The sequence below is a fragment of the Ranitomeya variabilis genome, chromosome 3 (genome assembly GCF_051348905.1).
Source record: "Ranitomeya variabilis isolate aRanVar5 chromosome 3, aRanVar5.hap1, whole genome shotgun sequence".
NCBI classification, from domain to species: domain Eukaryota; kingdom Metazoa; phylum Chordata; class Amphibia; order Anura; family Dendrobatidae; genus Ranitomeya; species Ranitomeya variabilis.
The window spans coordinates 91,480,897-91,503,478 of record NC_135234.1 but is presented as its reverse complement, the minus strand read 5'-3'; the positions used below and the strand labels follow the sequence as shown (position 1 = coordinate 91,503,478).

Here is a 22,582-nt window from a genome sequence, read left to right as displayed (position 1 = left end):
TCACCCCCTTTCTGTTGGAGTCCCGCAAGGTTCAGTTCTAGGGCCCCTGCTTTTCTCCATTTACACTTTTGGCCTGGGACAGCTCATAGAATCTCACAGTATTCAGTATCATCTCTATGCTGATGACACACAGATCTACATCTCTGGACCAGATATCACCACCCTACTAAACAGAATCCCTCAATATCTGTCCGCTATTTCATCCTTCTTCTCCGCTAGATTTCTAAAACTTAACATGGACAAAACAGAATTCATTGTCTTTCCCCCATCTCACTCAACCCCCCCAACGAACCTATCCATTACAGTAAATGGCTGCCCACTCTCCCCAGTCCCACAAGCTCGCTGCCTCGGGGTAATCCTTGACACTGATCTCTCCTTCAAACCGCATATCCAAGCCCTTTCCATTTCCTGCTGCCTTCAACTAAAAAATATTTCACGGATCCATACATTCCTAAACCAAGAATCTGCAAAAACCCTAGTCCATGCCCTCATCATCTCCCGCCTCGACTACTGTAACCTCCTGCTCTGTGGCCTCCCCTCTAACACTCTCGCACCCCTCCAATCCATTCTAAACTCAGCTGCCCGACTAATCCACCTGTCCCCTGCTATTCCCCAGCCTCTCCCCTCTGTCAATCCCTTCACTGGCTCCCCATTACCCAGAGACTCCAGTACAAAAGCCTAACCATGACATACAAGGCCATCCACAACCTGTGTCCTCCTTACATCTGTAACCTCGTCTCCCGGTACTCACCTGCACGCAACCTCCGATCCTCACAAGATCTCCTTCTCTACTCCCCTCTTATCTCCTCTTCCCACAATCGCATACAAGATTTCTCTCGTGCATCCCCCCTACTCTGGAACTCTCTACCACAACATATCAGACTCTCGCCTACCATCGAAACCTTCAAAAAGAACCTGAAGACCTACCTCTTCTGGCAAGCCTACAACCTGCAGTAACCACCGATCCACCAAACCAATGCAAGATCAGCTCTATCCTCACCTACTGTATCCTCACCTATCCCTTGTAGATTGTGAGCCCTCGTGGGGAGGGTCCTCTCTCCTCCTGTACCGGCTGTGACTTGTATTTTTAAGATTATTGTATTTGTTTTTATTATGTATACCCCTCCTCACATGTAAAGCGCCATGGAATAAATGGCGCTATAATAATAAATAATAATAATAATATTTGCGCACCAGAAACAGTGTGAAAGACTGGTGGAAAGCATGCCAAGACGCATGAAAGCTGTAATTTAAATTATTCCACAGAATATTGATTTCTGAACCCTTTCTGAGTTAAAACATTAGTATTGTTGTTTCTAAATGATTACGAACTTGTTTTCTTTGCATTATTTGAGGTCTGAAAGCACAGGGTTTTTTTAAAAAATTTTGACCATTTTTCTTTGTCAGAAAAGAAATACAAAATTTATTGCTTGGAAATTTGGAGACAAGTTGTCAGAAGTTATAGAATAAAAGAACAATTTACATTTTACTCAAAAATATACCTATAAAGAGAAAAAATCAGACAAACTGAACATTTTGCAGTGGTCTCTTAATTTTTTCCAGAGCTGTATAAGATCTTTATATTACTTCTAGTTGTTTAATATTTGAGTTTAAGCAGCTTACATAAAAAAAGGAACACGGAACTTTCATATGATCAAAATAGCAAAAATAAAAGAAATAATTTTTTTTGTTTTTTTCTGTAAATGTTTGCAAAGGTCCCCTGACAATGACAAGATTGTTTATTTTTCACAGTGCACAAACATCTTATTTTCTCAATTTCAGAAATTGTTACGATTACACAGACGCTTTACAGTAGAGGAATGAATATTTTTAGCGACTCTCAGGGTAATCGTTTTGTTTTTCTTCCAGTCATCTCATTCTCATTCAAAGTGCATTATGTCAATGCTGACAATAACAACACAAATATATTATTGAAATGTGAACTGCATAACAGATTAAGACTTCATGGTTATTTACTATGGTAAGTCATTGTGCATCTCACTTACTAATCAGGAAGGGTCATCCCCTTATTTCATAGAATAAAAGGTCCCCAGTAGGGATGAGCGGACCCGTGGAAGTTTGGGTTCTAGTACCCGTCACAAACTTTATTCCAAACCCGAACCTCATTAACTTCTTCACCCCGGAGCGTTTTTGGTTTTTTCATTTTCGTTTTACGCTCCCCTTTTTTCCAGAGCCACAACTTTTTTATTTTTCCATCAATATGGCCATGCTTATTTTTTGCGGGATGTGTTGTACTTTTGAACGATACCATTGGTTTTACCATGTCGTGTAACAGAAAACGGGAAAAAAATTCCAAGTGCGATGAAATTGCAAAAAAAGTGCAGTCCCACACTTGTTTTTTGTTTGGCATTTTTGCGAGGTTCACTAAATGCTAAAACTGACTGCCATTATGATTCTCCAGGTCATTACGAGTTCATAGACACTAAACATGTCTAGGTTCTCTTTTATCTAAGTGGTACAAAAATTCAAAGTTTGCTAAAAAAAAAAAAAAAAATGCCCTATTTTCCAATAACGGTAGCGTCTCCATTTTTCGTGCTCTGGGGTTGGGTGAGGGCTTATTTTTTGCGTGCTGAGCTGACGTTTTTAATGATACCATTTTGGTGCAGATTATTGATGAGCGAGTATACTCGTTGCTCGAGTTTTCCCGAGCACGCTCGGGTTGTCACCGAGTATTTGCTAGTGTTCTGAGATTTAGTTTTCATCACCACAGCTGAATGATTTGTGGCTACTAGCCAGCCTGAGTACATGTGGGGTTGCCTGGTTGCTAGGGAATCCCACATTTAATCAAGATGGCTAGTAGCCGCAAATCATGCTGCTGAGGAGATGAAAACTTAATCTCCGAGCGGTTACAAATACTCGGAGACCACCCGAGCGTGCTCGGGAAAACCCGAGCAACGAGTACACTCGCTCAGCACTAGTGCAGATATCTTCTTTTGTTCGCCCGTTATTGCATTTCAATGCAATGTCACGGCAACCAAAAAAACATAATTTTGCCGTTTTGATTTTTTTTATCGCTACGCCGTTTAGTGATCAGGTTAATCCTTTTTTTATTGATAGATCGGGCAATTCTGAAAGCGGTGATACCAAATATGTGTATTTTTTTATGGTTTTATTTTGATTGGGGCACAAGAGGGGTGATTTGAACTTTTATATATTTTTTTATTTTTTTATATTTTTAAACACTTTTTTTAAAAATTTTGGCTTGCTTCAATAGCCTCCATGGGAGGCTAGAATCATGCACTACTCGATCACCTCTGCTACATAGAGGTGATGAACAGTTCACCTCTATGAAGCAGAATTGCAGGCTTGCTATGACCGCTGACCACAGGGTGGCGCTCATAGCAATCTGCCATCAACAACCATAGAGGTCTCGAGGAGACCTCTGGTTGTGATGGCAACGCACCGATGACCCCGGATCTTGTGATGGGGGTCAGCGCTGCGAGTACTTCTGGCCGAGCGGCCGGCAGCGCTTGTTAAATGCCGCTGTCAGTTTGACGGTGGCATTTAACTAGTTAATGGGCATGTGCAGATCGCGATTCCGCTCGCGCCCATTGCGCGCACATGTCAGCTGTTGAAAACAGCAGACATGTCGCGGCTTTGAGGTGGGCTCACTGCCAGAGCCCACCTCAAAGCGGGGGATACTGCCAGCTAATGTACTATTCCGTCAGCTGGCAGAAAGGGGTTAAAAACAAAGGGGACTTGGACTCTTGAGCCAGAAAATATCTCTCTCCCCTCTCTTTCTCCTCTCCCCTCTCCTCTCTCTGCAATGGACTTCTCCTGAATCTCTGAACATTACAATGGACTTCCCCCGGAACTCTGAACATTGTAATAGACTTCAAGGAGAAGTCTGTGTTTGGCGTTTAGCACTGGACACTAACCATCGGAAACGAACGTTGAACTTTCAAGTTCCGGTTCTCTCATCTCTTCTCTTCAGCACTAGTTCATCTGTACAGAGCTCCTAGCTACAGCCTATTTACATGGAGTTATGTTTCAGTTCACTTTATACTGTCTAGTCAGGACATCTGTTGGACACGATGTGACAGAGTCATTGGTGAAGTGGTGGAGGGGAGATACATGTCACTGCGCATGATGATGTCAGTGATGTAAAACCAGAATAGTTTGCTCCAGCACTCTGCGTGTTGGGATGGTTTACATAAAGTTATATGTTGGCCTGTTTTTAGTGGACCTCCATAGCGGATGGGAGGAGGTCCACGTATCTCCACCTGCAGTGTTTTTACTGGACCTGTGTGATGTCAGGATCGTGTGATCAGTCACATGATGGAGGGATCACAAGGTCTGGGTTTAAATGGCTGACTACCAAAGCCTTCAGTGTTCAGTGGCTCCTGGAGAGATAGGACTCCAGGAAGTTGTGTGCTCAAACTGAACCGTGGAGATTGCTGCCTGTGAGCGGGCTGATCCCTTCAGGAAAAGGACTGTGTTTTTTTAGTTTCTTTGTTTTGCTGTTTTGCCCAGAGGGCTGTCTTTACTTTCCCAGCTTGGTTTATGCAGCTACAATAAACCAAGCCTTTTCTTAAAGAGTGTTGCAGTTATACCTCTGTGTCAAGCCGAGTGAGCTGCTCTACCATAACGAGAAAAGCCAATTTTACCTTGGTTCTCAGGATTGCTATGGGTCCTACAGTTTACACACCACTTCACAGTATTAGAGTATTTCCTAGTGGTAAATATGATGAAAAATACAAATATAATAGCAGTATTGCAAATTCAACATGGAAGAGTTGCTCTCGACGATGAATGAAGCTGCTTTCATTTTCTAAATAACCTTAGAAAAAATGGAAGTCATAATCTTATGGCTGGTGTTTAAGGAAACAGGAGGCAGATTATTATTGACTTACTGTAAACCACACCAACTGTGAAATGGAAGGCTCTAACCTCTGTGTGGCACCAAAAAAAAAGAGCATGAACCTCATCTCCAAAAATCATACGTTGATCTCAAGCCACTAGGCAAACATTTATATAACCGACCATGAGGTTCTTAGTTTAACATTCTGGTCAGAGTGCATGAAGCCCACTGCCACGTTATGGCAAACCTCGCAGTGGGTGCTACTGCCCTAACGGAGTGGAGCTGTGCACCAACCACAAAACCTCTGTATGGAATGGAGGAGACAAAGCTCAGAATGATATGCAGTATGTAGACCTGCAGAGGTTATTTGTAAGGCTAACGATGCCCCCTGATTTGGTGGAGCAAGTTGGGTGAACAGACCCACTGCATATAGTAAACAGATGAACATGAACCAGATACATACTGTATTTTTGAGGAGAATAATATATACATTTTGCATTGACAGATTTAGAGGTTGTACTGCTCAGTCTCTGACTTCAATGACTGCTATCTCTCCCCACTACCACACACACTCACCAAGAGTAATTAATTTCCCTAGTGTTTGGGGTCGCAACAGAACACCTTGGCCCGTCTTTTACTAACTGTCTGTCTTTTACTGACTGCTTCATAGAAAAATCGCAAGAAACCTTCACAATTTTTTTTGTTTGTTTTGCATATGACAACTAATGAAACATTAATGGAAGGGTGGAAGATCACTTTTATTAATAGAAAAGTAAGATAAAGTACTAGATTTTTTTACTTAGTCTATTTTATTAAGGTGCTGAATTAATAGTTAAGGTAAGCATTAGGGCTCGTTCACACATCAGTGTTTTTTCTTGTATGCAAAATCTGATCATCAACAGTGTTTGATTGTCCAAGTGTCAGTTTTTACCACTAGTATGTGGTATCTGCCACTACTCGCCAGATGGAAGATCCCAGCTCTATGCTGTGAAATTCTCACTATGTGTCACTGCACTAGTGACGTGTATGATTTAGTCAGCAAAGGGAAGGCATATGGGCCCTACAAAGATTAACTGCGCCTCTATGGGTGTCATATCAGCTAACTGGGCTGGACTGCTCAGCACAAAATACACACCATTACGACTAGTCAAGCTAATTAGTATATGCAGCAACATAAGATTAAATTGCTGATTTTACGTTTATATTAGCAACTTTCCCTAGAAATAGGAGAACCAGAAATCAGTGTTTCATGACAAATGCAGCACTGCAATTAGTTAATAGGGCAATGCCTGCTTTTAGGTTCCCTCTAACAAATAATCAGTAAACAGTAGACGGGTTAAGGGAGATGTGTTCGCCACTAGGTTTCATATGTCAGTCTTCATGAGGGGCATACAGGAAAAAGATATTACAAATTCCTGAAGGCCGGGGTCACACTTTCGAATGCAATGCGAGAAACTCGCGCGAGTCTCTCGCATCAATACCTGGCACGGCCGCCGGCACTCGGGACTGGAGCATGCGACTGCATGTATTTCTATGCAGCTGAACGCTCCGGTCCCGAGTGCTGGCGGCAGTGCCGGGTATTGATGCGAGAGTTTCTCGCATCACACTCGCAAGTGTAACCCCTGCCTAAAAAGTAAACGCAACTTAGTGAATTCAGCTAATCTTATCAATGGTGTGCGCCTCCAAATGCCTTGCAGGAGTGTTACTCTAGTCAGGGATTTGGGTAACATTTCTGCTGTATGAAATGCCGGTATTACTAATTAATTTGATAGGCAGGCGTAACCAAGCTTCAATGTCCAGAGAATATTGGAATAGCGACACCAGTGTACTATTCCTTCAACCCTTTTTTTTTAACCTGTTGAAATGTGGAAGCGCGAAACGGCCGTCGTCTGTCTCACTCTCTCCCCATGTTTCTGCACACTTCTGCACCTGACCATCTAAAATGAAAGTCTTGTAACAGCTATATGCAATAAAGGGCTTTATGAACAAATGCTATGGTGAGTGCCGCATACTTTTTTCTTTTATTCTGAAGTATCCAAGCTTCATCCCGCCTTGGCTTGCCCCAGCTTTGTCCATTTTGGCGGATTTGCCCGAAATTGACATGTAAACACCAAAAGCTGCATTCAGTTTTCTGAGTCTATGAATTTATGAATCAAGGCCTCTGAATATTTTAGCTATGTGAATTTTCTTTCATTGATGCAAAATAACAGAGAATTACAGCCCATAAAGGGGTTTTCCTATGAACAAATATTCATTTTACTCAATAGATTTTAGACTAATAATTAGAGATGAGCGAATATGTTCGGGTCCCTCCTTACTCGGCAAGCTATAACGCTACCGAATAAGCTGCAGAGGGAACCCGGATACCTGGATCGCTCTGGCTGATTAGCTGTCCGGCGCCGCAGCTGCATGTGTCACGGCTGTTTCACAGTCACAGCACATGCATGGAGAGACTTTTTGTAATGTCTGTATACTCTTTTCCTTCCTCCATGCCCAGGAGCTGTGGTATGATCAGACCATGTTCCTGCACGGTCAGATGCAGCCATTACACAGTACATCGCAGGGGCACATTTATAAGATTATCTAGGGACAGGAACATTTAATTTAAACGCATCCAATTGTGGAAATTGTTATTATTCCAAGATCTATTAATTAAAATGAACTTTTGTGGGACAATCCCTTTAAGAGCAAAATCAGGAATAGTAAAATGAATGGAGTACAATTAGAAATGAAGCATGGATAACAGTAAGGACCACAATCGGTATTGAATGTAAAGCATTACAAATATTACAACACTTTATCATAGCTGACTGGCTGTACAACTGCTGTTTGCTGCTACTGACATATTTCAGCCAATGGGTTTTATCTTAATTCCTTTCTAATTTTAATTTCACTAAGCTTTAATTTCCAGGCTCTCAGAATATTAATTGTAACAATTCTCTTATTAAAACGATCATTTGTTTCATCTCCCAAAAGACTTTTAGTAAAGATTAAACAGCACGGTTCAGTCTTTTAAAAACGAAATGGACAAAAGGCCGATACATGCACATCAGCGCTGCAGTACATGTCTACAACTGGTTAAAAAGGCAAGAGAATGGTGACATACTGTATGCAACATGCATTTCCTAAAAAGAAGTAAAGAAGTAAAACAAAATATATTTTTAACTCATTCTTGTGAAACTTTTGGTCATGAATGGTTAATTTACATATACAATGGCTTGCAAAAGTATTCACACCGATGGCTTTTTACCTAATTTGTTACATTAGAACTTGTGTTTAAGTATTTTTGTAATCTGATTTGTGTGTGATGCATCAGCACTAAATAGTCTAAGTTGGTGAAGTGAGAAAAATATAGGCATAAATTTAAATTTACATTTTAAATTTATGGGATCAAATAAAAAAAAATGGCATATGCAAATGTATTCACCCTTCTTGCTATGAAGCTCCTAAAAAATGTTAGTGTGACAGGAAGTCCACCTGTGTGCAATCTCAGTGTCACATGTCTGTCAGTATATATGTGGTGCCCCAGGGTCCTGGTCATCACAGTGGTATTGCTTTCCTCCAGGGGAGAGTGATGCTACGTCCAGAGGCAAGGAAGGATAACTGCATCCAGGTACCACAAACATGCAACACATTCATACTCCAGGCCACCAGGGGGAGCTTTTGATCCTATTTATTAGGTGACTCCCCATATATTTATAACTGGCAGTCTGTAGGGAAAGTTCCAGACAGCTGTCTGAGGAGGACAGAGGGTTCACAGAGCTGTGCATGCCCTAAGAGCTGCAGCTCCCAGAAAGAGACACATAGGAAGCCGAATATGTTGCAATGAGCGTACAGGAAAGCAAAGCACGGGAGAGGATACCAGAAGGGGACCAGCCCCGAGCAGACTGCCTCCTTCTGAGGCGCAGAGAGCGGGTAGCCGGAATACCGAGGTAGTAAGGACCTCTACGCCTTACTTCAGAGACCGTCAGGACAGCTAATTGCACATTACCTGTCCGCACCTACACCCAGGAAGCACGGTGACACCCCACAGAGCCGGGTTATCTAAGAGACCCTATAAACAGGCTCAAGTCACCAGTCATAAGGGTTTTGTCCTATCCTATATGGGGGACAGAGAGAGAGAGAAACACCACATCTGTGAGGACCGTACGAGAGGCTTAGCAGTAAGGGACAACACCACTACAGCGCAAGGGAAGGTTTTTGAATTCCACCTGGACAAGGGGACTCTGGATTCGCCTCCAAACTGGCCGGACTCTGCCTGCCCTGTGATCTGGTGCTCTGGACTGTGGCTGCTGAAACCAACAGTAAGCAAGGAAAAGACACTGCAATCCTGTGTCCTCGTTCTTCACTGCACCTCTCACCATCTTCCATCTACACACTGGGAAGCCCTGGGGATATACTTCACCTGTGGGAAGGTATACCATCTAGCTGTCATAACATCACCCCAGCGGACCCCTTAAAGCAGCATCGGTCACCCTGACCGAATACCACAGGTGGCGTCACGAGCATAAACTTTATTCCCTTTAAAGACCTTTCCCTTTAACATGGGCGACCTGGGCCACGGACCGGGTCACAGCAACCGTGACATCCCCCTGTGAACAGCGGCCTCGGTACCGAGTACCCCACGGCCCTGGCAAGCGACTCATATACACTTTACCTTTTGTGAAAGGCCACAGAGGCTGCAACTCCAAAAAGCAAGAGGCACCACTAAGCAAACATCACCATGAAGACCAAGGAGATCTCCACACAAGTCAGGGACTAAGTTGTTCAGAAGTACAAGTCAGGGTTGGGTTATAAAAAAAATTCTAATCTCTGATGATCCCCTGGAGCACCATCAAATCATCAAATGGAAAGAACATGGTACCACAACAAACCTCCCAATTGAGGGCTGCCCACTAAAACTTTCAGCCCGAGCAAGGAGGACATTAATCAGAGAGGCAGCACAGGGACCAAAGGTAACCCTGAAGGAGCTACAGAGTTCCCAAGCAGAGACTGGAGTATCTGTCCATATGACCACAATAAGCTGTACACTCCATAGAGATGGCCTTTATGGAAGAGAGGCAGAAAAAAGACTTTACTTACAAACAAAAATTGTAAGGCTCATTTTGAGTCTGCGAAAAGACGTTGGACACTCCTCAAATTTATGGAGGAAGGAGCTGTGATCAGATGAGACCAAAATTGATCTTTTAGTCCCCCAAGGTAAATGCTATGTTTGGTGCCAAACCAACACAGCTCACAACCCCAAAAGCACCATACCAACAGTGAAATGTGGTGGTGGCAGCATCATGCTGTGTTGGCAGCAGGGACAGGGAAAATGGTACTAGTCAAGGGAGAGATGGATGATGCAAAATACAGGATATTCTTGAGCAAAACCTGTTTCCGTCTCAGCAATTTGAGACTGGGACAGAGGTTCACTTTCCAACAAGACAATGACCCAAAGCATACTGCTGAAGAAACACTCAAGTGGTTTAAGGGAAACGTGTAAATGTCTTGGAGTGGCCTAGTCAAAGCCCAGACCTTAATCCAATTGAGAATCTGGGGTCAGACTTGGAGATTGCTGTTCACCAGAGGAAACCAACTAACTGGAAGGAGCTGGAGCAGGTCCTGTCCTTCATTATACTTTTAATGCACTGATTTAAATGGGCAGGTGAGGTGCTGCAGGTAGTTTGGACTCCTATGATGCAATTCATCAAAACTTTAACACCAGAAAACTGTTACAGAAAGCTTTAAAAATAGCACAGTGTTGATAAAAAATGTTGCAACTTTTCACGATTTCACAGCTATTTGTAGCAGATCTACCAAAATGGGCAAAGCTGCAGAGGAGCAAGGACGGGACAGGGCATGGCTGTGCCCATCTGTCAAATTCAGCAAAAGTGTTGATGGTTTTCATGCAAGAAATGCTACTCCAGTCCCTCACTGGAGTTGTGTTTCTGGCAAAGTATACAACACTGAGAAGATGCGCTGAATTTATTAAGTATCGGACTCTAGCAAGCCCTTGATGAAGACTAGCGTGTACAACTCCAGTCTTAATGAATTGGCCCTTAGGCTATGTGCACACGTTCAGGATTGTTTGCAGAATTTTCCTGAACAAAACGGGACTTTTTCTGCAGGAAATCTGTTCGCGTTTTTATCCGGAGTTTCCCAATGCAGTAATATAGTGGCAAAAATGCGAAAAATCGGCAATATTAATGAACATGCTGAGTTTTTTACCCCGATGCGTTTTTTTCGCAGAAAAAAACTCAGCATGTGCACAAAAATTGCAGAATGCATTAAAAATAATGGGATGCTTCTGTAAGCGTTTTTTTTTAGCTTTTTTTCCGCTGAAAACTGCCGAAAAAAACGCAAAAAATCCTGAACGTGTGCACATAGCTGTCAGGTTTCCCTACAGACAAAAACTAACTCATGAAGGTCTCAACAGGGGGCCATATTGTGTTTTAGAACACCTCTAACAAGGAGAGAGTAGCCAAAGCACAGGACCCCTTTAAAGATCACACCGATTTTTTGCTGCCTTCTTACATTCTTTTAGCCATAACCATTTTTTTTACTCAACTATATTGGTTTTGGAAGCCTTGTTTTTTTTTTACAGGCCCAGAGTTTGATTTTTTTGTATCATATACGGTATATTAATATTAAAATGTATAGATTTAATTTGCGATTGCTTTAATTTATATTTTATATTTGTGCCATTTTTATAACGATTACCTTTGCTTAATTCTTTAAGAAAAAACAAGCAAACATTTTGGTGCCTCTTGGGAACTGCTAAGTATAAAGATAATTTTTAACAATATTGTCCTGTCATACATCAATACCACAGTGGAATATTGCCTGTGCATTTTAGATGCACAATTTAATAAGATAGCTCAAAGGCTTAAAAATCACATTATTTTCTATCCAAACCCAAATTAAAACTTAACTTTTAATTAGCTCATTAAAAAAAAATTGTAAAACATAAATTATGTACAGTGCATATCATTTGTTAAAGTGCACAATTTTAAAACACTTTTTCCCAAAAAAGGTCATAGTTATAGGGAATAATAAAAAGTAAAATTCCCAGTAAATGTATAGATGAATTCCCAGCAATTAAATTCTTAGCAATTAACTACACCAGTATTTCACATTGTAATAACATCAACTAGTGATGTAAGATACTTGGTTCTGGGTCCTTTAGATTGTAGTTAGACACTTAGGCTACTAGTCATGAATATAGTCCTTTAATAGACCAGTATACAGTAATTACTGGACTGGTAACCAAAAGGTCACAATTCAGGCAATGTATTGGTGTACAGACCACTAATGAATATAACATTAATATACCCATAATAAGGATTGGTGTTATCTAACAAAAAATGCCTGCAGTCCGTTATCTGTTAGGCAGGGTTCACATTGCGTCAATGGCAATGCGCTGACGGCATCCGTTACACAGCGGCACTAACGCTATGTAACGGATGCGTTGGCGCACCCATTGACTGCCACTATGTAGCGCATCGCTAACGCATGTCATAATCGGCATGCGTTAGCGATGTGCCTTCATTCTGTGACGGACCCTTGGATGCGGGCTGCAGCATTTCCGGATCCGTCACCGATAGTGTAGGTGGAGCATCTGTGCTATCGCGATCGCATAGCGCGATCTTTAAAAGGCACTATCGTTGGTGCAGTCCGTTTAACACATGCGTTTAATGGACTGAACCAATGCAATGTGAACCCTGCCTTAGTCAGAAAATTAATTAGAATGCTAGTAGCAGCTATATGACCAACGGGATAAAGCGCTAATTAAAAACTCAAAAGAGTGTCCAACGTGTTTCACCCTTAGGCCGGTTTCACACGTCAGTGGCTCCGGTACGTGAGGTGACAGTTTCCTCACGTACCGGAGACACTGACACACGTAGACCCATAAAAATCAATGCATCTGTGCAGATGTCATTGATTTTTTGCGGACCGTGTCTCCGTGTGCCAAACACGGAGACATGTCAGTGTTCGTGGGAGCGCACGGATTACACGGACCCAATAGAGTCAATGGGTCCGTGTAAAACACGGACCTCACACGGACATTCTCCGTCTGGGGTCCGTGTGCGTGCAGGAGACAGCGCTACAGTAAGCGCTGTCCCCCCCACATGGTGCTGAAGCCGCCATTCATATGTTCCCTGTAGCAGCATTTGCTGCAGAGAAAATATGAATAATAGTGTTTAAAATAAAGATCTATGTGTCCGCCGCCCCCCCACCCCCTGTGCGCCCCCCGCTGTCCTGAAAATACTCACCCGCTCCCACGTTGGCTGTCACTCCTTCCTCTCTGCCCCGCGCCTCCTACTGTATGCGGTCACGTGGGGCCGATCATTTACAATCATGAATAGTCGGCTCTGCCCCTATGGGAGGTGGAGCCACATATTCATGACTGTAAATGATCGGCCCCACGTGACCGCATACACTAGAAGCCGCGGCCAGACCAGGAAGCAGCGAGGGAGGCGGGTAAGTATTTTCTGAACAGCGGGGGGGGGCGCACAGGGGGTGGGAGGGCGGCGGACACATAGATCTTTATTTTAAACACTATTCTTCATATTTTCTCTGCAGCAAACGCTGCTGCAGGGAACATATGAATCGCGGCTTCAGCGCGATGCAGGGTACCACACGCGTGGGTACCACACGCTCCGTGTGGTACCCACTCGCCATACGGGCGGCACACGTGTGCCGCACGTATGGCCTATGTGAGTTCCCAGGCACACGGACACGGATAACTCCGGTACCGATTTATTCCGGTACCGGAATTATCTGGACGTGTGGGACAGCCCTTACAGGCTTCATCAGGGTAATCAGGCTAATGGTGCCAGTTTTAAATGCACAGACATCTGTTAGGACATAACTAAAGCATGGCAACAGTCAAGCCATCTCGAATGCTGAACTGATCAAATGTTTTACAAAAATAAATTGGATGGCAATAAAATCTAAAAAAAAGCTATATCCATTCATACAGTTTTGTCAGGAAATTGGCCTAAGTATTACTTACTGGAATCTCTCCCTTCTTCGAGATTTGGATAAAAATGATGAATCAAGTGCTTTTAGCCAACACGGCTTAAATACTCAATAATGTCAATACTCAACCTGAAATTACGGATTAAATTTATGATTAATTTTCCAATTCTTATAACAACCGACTGCATTCTATATACTGGAAAAAAAGTAATTTATGATGGTTACATTTTCCACTTTCTACAGATTATTTTTCATACATGACAGATGATAAAAACTACTGTCTGCAACAAAGACCAAGATTTTATGAGCAAAATTATGAAATAACTATTGATCATCCACCAGATATTTCATACATCACTCAGGATTTCTGTAAAGTCACGGACACTTTTACCGGGTTCAGCAGCATGATTTTACCATTAGTAGTTTTATAGTGTACAATTTTTGACAAGTTGTTTGTTCTGTAGAAAACACTGTAAGTACACAGAGACATTGGCCTCAATCCATCATTGTCTTCGCGCCTTATTTCTAGAGTAAAAACTATTCTAATGGTGAATTATTTGTTTGAGCTTTTTCATTATGTAATTTGTGTCTTTCTTTTAAGTTAACGTTACTTGGTTTTATCTGCTGTTTTTTATTACTATTATTATTATTTGACATTCTGAACATGAATTTTGGTAATCCACTTGTTTTGCCTGATTTGTCATTTGTGACTTTTTGAGATAGCGCAAAATACTTAAGTATCCTACTAGAAAAAAAATCTGACTAATATAATAGGAGCAAATAAGGTGGAAGAAAAAAAAACTTTAATTTTGCTCTAATTTATCAACTGACGTGTGCCATTCTGAAGAATTTGTCGCACAAATAATAACGAAGACCACAAGGCAAAAATATGCTACTTATAAAAAAGAAAAGCAAATGATGAATTGGCCACAAAGGTTTATTTTTAATGTCTATTAGGAATAATGGAGGTTGTCTATGCTGCTAAGAGCAGGAAGTTTACCAATGATAATCAGACTGGGCTACACTTTTAATTTGTGCTCTTACAGATGACATTTTATACCATACAATTTATATATTTCCTATAACATAAATACCGTGCCCATCTAATGTCACCACAGTTAAAGGTTCTTTAACCCCTTTAACGCGTACGTTGTACGTCATGTCCTGCACTGTGATGCGGGCTCTGATGCTCCGAGCCCGTATCGTTCCCGATACATGACGGCTGATTTAATCAGTGGAGCTCCATCCGCGGCTGTTACCCATTTATATCCCTGTGTCAATCTCTGACAGCAGGATTTAACAGGCTCCTGCCAGAAGCGCATCATAACCCCGCCCAAGGATGCTTCTGTCATGGAATCATGGAGTGTCAGGGGTCTGAAGAAGTGAACATATATTGAACATGGTAAATAAAAATAAACAACAATTGTGGAATTGCACTTTTTTTTTTTTGCAATTTTACCGCACTTGGAATTTTTTTTCTCGCTTCCAATTACGGTACATTATATGGTAAAATAAATGTTGTCATTCAAAAGTACAATTTGATCTGCCAAAAAACAAGCCCTGATACAGCTACTGTATATGAAAAATCAAAAAAGTTATGGTTCTTGGAAGAAGGGGAGCAAAAAACAAAACACACACACAAAAAAAGAAAAAAATGGTCCGGGGATGAAGAGGTTAAATACAACGCTTGGTGGAATGTTTCTACTCTTCATCAGTCCTTTAAAAACATTTTTTACTGGAATAAGTACATCATATTAAGGGGGAGGTTCAGCTTCTTATTCATCAACTACAAATAGGCTCGATGCTATCGCATCGGGAGTGGATGTTACTGGGAATAGCGGTGACGTATATCTGTCACTTGCGCAGGCGCAGTTCGTGGCCGTAAGGCTGTTACTGCAGGTGCACAAGTAAAACATCGACAAAACCGCTATTCCCCACGCAAGCGCAGTAACAGCCGCGTCGGTACCACGCATGCGCGGGTAGAGCGTGTAGTTGTGATTGTTACTGCACATGCGCGGGAATAGCGGTGACGTGAATGTTACTTGCGCAAGTGACACTGACGCGGTGCCTTATGGGATTCGGGGACAGCGGCCGGAAGTCCCAACTGGCCATTATATATGTAGATACTCATGTCTATCTTTTCCCTCCCGTCCCCAGAACTGTGATTGACAGCTAAGACCTTCCTGAAGTCTGGGCAAATCTACGCTGTGCTACCATAGTTATAATGTACACATATGCAGAGTTACCCTTTGTAAATTTGTTTTTTCTTTGCAGCAGATTGCGTTAGCGCATTTAGTATTTGGTCAGTATGTTACCTCAGTATCTGTAAGCCAAAACCAGGAGTGGGTGATAAATACAGAAGTGGTGACGGGTTTCTATTATACTTTCCCTCTGACTATTTCACTTCTGGTTTTGGCTTACAAATACTGAGGTAAAAAACTGACCAAATACTGAACGTGGCCTTACTGCCTTACTGTTGTATGCAGACTGCAGTCTCTGCTAAGCTTGGGCAAGAATTCAGCAGCAAGACAGCAGAACAGGATAAATGTTGGAATAATGCTTATTACTGTATATATTACAACAACTAATTACTGATGTTTAATAGTGCGAGTTTCTGTCTCCAGCAGTAGTGTTATATTGCTAGTAAAGCACTGTTAAAAAAAGAAAACAAGCAAACAAACTGAAAGTTCCTGTTCACTGTGTGTGGAGCTGAAGCACTTCATTTTTATTTCATTTTTATCAGCTGACAGACGAGATGCTAAGATCCTAAGCTATAAGAAATACCAGTTGTAAGCTGTTCTATCTTTGTTCCTGAATAAATATATATTCACTGTAGAATGGCTGGACAGTACAGAGATTACTCCGCTGCCAACAATAAAGAGCTTGTTAATCAAGCTAAATGGGCGGAGATAAAGTTTGCTGCCTAAATACACTTTTTCATTAAAATCAGTTTTTTTCATGGCAGTCCTGATGAGACGATCGGGTGGTGTCCGGAGCGCCTTTAATGAATCAATTGAGGCATAAAGTGTCATGTGATTCACCACAAATCTTACTGCATTGGGGACGGGATCAAGATTTGTGGCATAAGGAACACCAAGGCTCATCATGAAGTTGATGAACAGGGTCCACCATGCCCCATCCCACTCCTACCCCAGCTCCACCCCCTTTGTCAATGTCATGAAAAGTTTTGCGACTTTCAAAGCTTTATACACCTGGTGTGAAAGCTTTAATGAATTGAGCCCTTAGGCTCATTTCATGCGCAGAGAACTCAAAAGGATTAAAGGGTCCTTCTAAAATGGATTTGTAAAAAAACCCAAAACACCAACCTAAATAGGGCCATGTGATCTATTCCATGATGTACAGGTCCTTCTCAAAAAATTAGCATATAGTGTTAAATTTCATTATTTACCATAATGTAATGATTACAATTAAACTTTCATATATTATACATTCATTATCCACCAACTGAAATTTGTCAGGTCTTTTATTGTTTTAATACTGATGATTTTGGCATACAACTCCTGATAACCCAAAAAACCTGTCTCAATAAATTAGCATATCAAGAAAAGGTTCTATAAACGACCTATTATCCTAATCTTCTGAATCAACTAATTAACTCTAAACACATGCAAAAGATACCTGAGGCTTTTAAAAACTCCCTGCCTGGTTCAATACTCAAAACCCCCATCATGGGTAAGACTAGCGACCTGACAGATGTCAAGAAGGCCATCATTGACACCCTCAAGCAAGAGGGTAAGACCCAGAAAGAAATTTCTCAACAAATAGGCTGTTCCCAGAGTGCTGTATCAAGGCACCTCAATGGTAAGTCTGTTGGAAGGAAACAATGTGGCAGAAAACGCTGTACAACGAGAAGAGGTGACCGGACCCTGAGGAAGATTGTGGAGAAGGACCGATTCCAGACCTTGGGGAACCTGAGGAAACAGTGGACTGAGTCTGGTGTGCAGGAAATGGGCTACAGGTGCCGCATTCCCCAGGTAAAGCCACTTTTGAACCATAAACAGCGGCAGAAGCGCCTGACCTGGGCTACAGAGAAGCAGCACTGGACTGTTGCTAAGTGGTCCCAAGTACTTTTTTCTGATGAAAGCAAATTTTGCATGTCATTCGGAAATCAAGGTGCCAGAGTCTGGAGGAAGACTGGGGAGAAGGAAATGCCAAAATGCCTGAAGTCCAGTGTCAAGTACCCACAGTCAGTGATGGTGTGGGGTGCCATGTCAGCTGCTGGTGTTGGTCCACTGTGTTTCATCAAGGGCAGGGTCAATGCAGCTAGCTATCAGGAGATTTTGGAGCACTTCATGCTTCCATCGGCTGAAATGCTTTATGGAGATGAAGATTTCATTTTTCAGCACGACCTGGCACCTGCCAAAACCACTGGTAAATGGTTTACTGACCATGGTATTACTGTGCTCAATTGGCCTGCCAACTCTCCTGACCTGAACCCCATAGAGAATCTGTGGGATATTGTGAAGAGAAAGTTGAGAGACGCAAGACCCAACACTCTGGATGAGCTTAAGGCCGCTATTGAAGCATCCTGGGCCTCCATAACATCTCAGCAGTGTCACAGGCTGATTGCCTCCATGCCACGCTGCATTGAAGCAGTCATTTCTGCCAAAGGATTCCCGACCAAGTATTGAGTGCATAACTGAACATTATTATTTGATGTTTTTTTTGTTTGTTATTAAAGAACACTTTTATTTGATTGGACGGGTGAAATATGCTAATTTATTGAGACAGGTTTTTTGGGTTATCAGGAGTTGTATGCCAAAATCATCAGTATTAAAACAATAAAAGACCTGACAAATTTCAGTTGGTGGATAATGAATCTATAATATATGAAAGTTTAATTGTAATCATTACATTATGGTAAATAATGAAATTTAACACTACATGCTAATTTTTTGAGAAGGACCTGTATATGGAGGTATATGTATAGGGGGGTATGGCGCCCAAACAGCTTATTGGAGGGGGAACTGATAATATGACTCCTGCTAGTCTTATATTGGAAGGATAGACCATCAATGTTCCAATGCCAGGCAATTTGTGTCTACAGGCTCATGAGTCCTGATAATGCAATTACACTAAAAATATATTACAACCACATATTTGAAGGGAATCAGTCACCAAGTTTTGGCCATGTAATCCGAGAGCCACATAATGTAGAGGCAGAACTCCTGATTCCGGTGATGTGTTACTTATTGGGCTGCTTGCTGTAGTTTTGATAAAAATCATTGTTTTATTAGCAGGAGATTATCTATCACTAGAGGACTAGTAAATCTGCTGCCATGTAGTCCTCCATGTTCAAGAGTTCTGTATAACCCCGCCCACACCACTGATTGGCAGCTTTCTGTCTATACACAGTGTGCACAGAAAGCAGCCAATCAGTGGTGTGGGTGGGGTTATACAGAGCTCAGCATTCAGAGAACTGATAACTCTGCAGCAGATAAAACAGTGATTTTATTATAACAACAAGCAGCCCAGTAAGTGTCACATTTCTGGAATCAGGTTTCTCTGCCCATACATCATATTACCGTAGTCTTGAATGACGTTTCAAATACTTGGTGAAAGATTTCCTTTAACATTTATATTTTCCTGTTTCTTTTCACTTTCATTGTTCTGTGAACGTAAGAAATTCGGACTGCCTGTCTAAAATCAGCAAACAGCTAATCAGTGGTCAGTTAATGCCATGAGTCGGACTGTGTAAACCCGCCCTCATTGTTGTTAGACAATAGATATCAATTATAAAGCGATTAATGATCACAAAGAATGTCAATATAATTTTGCATTTGTTCAATTTTTGTGATAACAGAACAGTGAAAACTGTTGTGACAAATCATTCTTACCATCCAGTCCAGGCAATACAGTTCTTCTCATAGCCAATACCAGGCCCAGTGGAGAACCAAACAGGAAAAAGTCGGACACCTCAAAGTCGAAACGGCCCAGGCTTTCTTCACAAAGATTGGAGCTACCACTTCTGGGAAAATCCATATCATCCTTCAGGACACTTGAATGAATGCTTGGAAAATAAGAAAATAGAGTAAATTAAAACAAATATGGTCATTCTATAATTAAAGGGACAATGTCACAGTCAACTAAGAGCTGGAAGTGTGAGTTCAGTTTGGAGTTGCATAAAGGGTGTTGCTAAGTTAGTAACCATAGGATAGGGGATAACTTAATTGATTGCTGAGGATCACAGTGGTGAGACCCCCAGTGATCCCAAGAAGATCCCCATCTCAACGGATCATAGGCAACTCCATTCATACTCTATGGTTACGCTTGGCTGTTTTCACATTTGTCCCATAGAGAATGAAATGCATGTGCTCAACTTCCACTCCATTCAGATGGGCTCTTCAGAAGAATCGAATCGCTTGAGGTCCCAACGGTGAGATTCCCAGCGATCATTAATAAATCTCCTACTGTATAAATAGCTGATGACTTATCAACTTTGTACAAACTCGTTACATATTAGAAACAAAAAAAAGCTTAATATCAACACTATATAAAATCATGGGTATAAATTGTAATAGATAGAACGTTGAGCTTTGAGGAAATAGAATTCTTATTTGCTCCTCACACACAAGCCTTATGGCTATATTAGAATATAGCTTCGGGTGGTAGTCCATTTACAGAACACAGGGAGTCAGAGAAGTAACTAGAATCTCATAGGCCTCAATGAAAAATCTGTAACACAGACTCTCACCTACCATATTCCATTTATAATACCGGTGGTATAATGTGAGTCCAAGGGGTCTTTGAGCCCCAAGAACACCAGAATCATTGTTTGACTTCGGCTTCAGAAATCTCTATCGTTAAGTCCCTGTTCATGGTATAAAGGACCTCGAGCCCAATAGGAGGATTTCCCTCCAGCTCTGAAGGCTAAGATGATGTTACTTGTAAGGTAATGATATTAACAATATTGTTAGATTAGGAAACACATAAGATGTAGAGAACTGGTCGAAAGATATCTCCGTTCAAACAATAATTGTGCTGTGTGGTAACAACCGGCAGGACACTGACCCTTCTGTAAGAATAAGTATTTACCTGGACAGGAACGCATGGTGTTGTGTTATGGTGTCACAGTCATAGGTGGAAGAATCGCTCTGTTTCCTCAGTAAAGGCGGCCGGGGTTCAGCAATGTCCAAAACTCCTGAGATGTCAATATTGCTTTTGCTGAGCCGCTTCGTACCTCTCAGGTTGACGCTGCTCTCACTTGATAGAATAGGATTCTCCTAATGGAATGGTAGAAAAAGATGAACACAATAGAAGAGCCCTTGTAAAAGAAGGCAGTCATTACCTTATCGCTAAATGCAGTAATAAAATGCAGCACTAAAGGGAACCTGACATCACACTGTGTGCAGAATTATTAGGCGAGAGTGACTCTTCACAGACCAGATGGATAAGCCCCTGGCTGGATCAGTACCGGACACAGACCTCCTTCTTTGCCAGCACGGTGAATGGAGGTGGGTTACTTCTATGGGCTAGTATGAGTTAGTTGGACCCTTTTGGGCTGAAAATGGACTCCCAATCAACTCTCAAACCTACTCCTAGTTTTTAGAAGACACTTTCTTCAAGCAGAGGTACAGGAAAAAGGCCGCATCATCAAGAAAATCATGATTTTTATGCAGGACAATGCTCCATCACTGCATCAAGGTCTCCATTGCTCGGCTGACAGTTAAGGTCTTAAAGGGAATCTATCAGATAATACGGAATTGGCAGCATGTATCAGCTGACAGGTTCCCTTTAAAGATGAAAGAATAATAACATGGCCCTTTCCTCAACTGACCTTAAACCTGTTAAGAACTGGTGGACTCCAAATAAAGAAACTGATCAACCCCATGGATGGAGCTTATGACTGTTACTGAAATGAAGGGCGGCCATATTGGTCATTGATATCTTTTAACGGAAATGACAGAAATATATTTTTGTAGATTTTGATCTGTTTGGTTTTTATTCTCACTTTAACAGATGAAAATAAACAAACTACGACTACGTCTGAGTGTCCGCCTCCTGTAGGTGTACACACCCGAGAAAAGTACACGACAGAGCTCATGTTCACTCTGCCATCACCATTACATTCTATGGCCCCGTCGGTGCATGGGTCCGGAGTCAGTTTTGCTGGGGATCTTGGATGTAGGCCCTGACGAGAACGCAGAACGCAATGTGAAAGCATCCTAAGAAACGTACTATATCTTAGTAGAGGAATCCGCTTCTTTCCCCATCATGACTGAACATTCATTCTCAAAATTTTAAATTCAATGGTAAAATCAACCAGGCAACCCCCACATGTACTTATGCTGGCTAGGAGACGTAAATCATTCAGCTGCGGCAAGAAAAACTAAATCTCCGAGCACTAAAAAATACACGGAGGACACCGAGCGTGCTCTGGAAATCTCAAGTAACGAGTATATTCGCTCATCACTAGTTATGTATTAAAATATAATTATACCATTTGGGAATTTTACTCCTGGAAATGTAATATTCCTTATGTCTGTGTTGCATTCAGCATTCACACACTACTCCAGGGTGAGGTATAGTCCCAATAGGAGTTTATTCATCTTTGCAAATTGTGTATTATTTACAGAGTTGGACTGAGATGCCAAGGACCAAACAGTAATATTGACTCCGGGGGCCACTGCTTAGCTACTGCAAATATTATATTACCCTCATTCACAAATTTATAGAATAATAAACCAAGTAGTTTACTTAAGTGAATAATGAGCTTCTGCCTTTGTACAGTGAATCATGTGTATTGTGCCAAGTACTGCCCATATAGTGGTGAGG

The 22,582-nt window shown here is 41.8% G+C and overlaps 1 protein-coding gene across 1 annotated transcript in view; it reads right to left on the bottom strand.

Annotated features, from left to right (window-relative positions):
* The window catches only part of PITPNM3 (PITPNM family member 3), a 791,724-nt gene that overhangs the window by 109,269 nt on the left and 659,873 nt on the right, over positions 1–22,582 (bottom strand). The window contains exons 8-9 of the mRNA XM_077294388.1: positions 20,843–21,030; positions 19,645–19,817 (exon numbers count right to left, since the gene is read on the bottom strand). Coding sequence (XP_077150503.1) covers positions 19,645–19,817; positions 20,843–21,030 — 361 coding nt within the window. The remainder of the gene's footprint in view (positions 1–19,644; positions 19,818–20,842; positions 21,031–22,582) is intronic.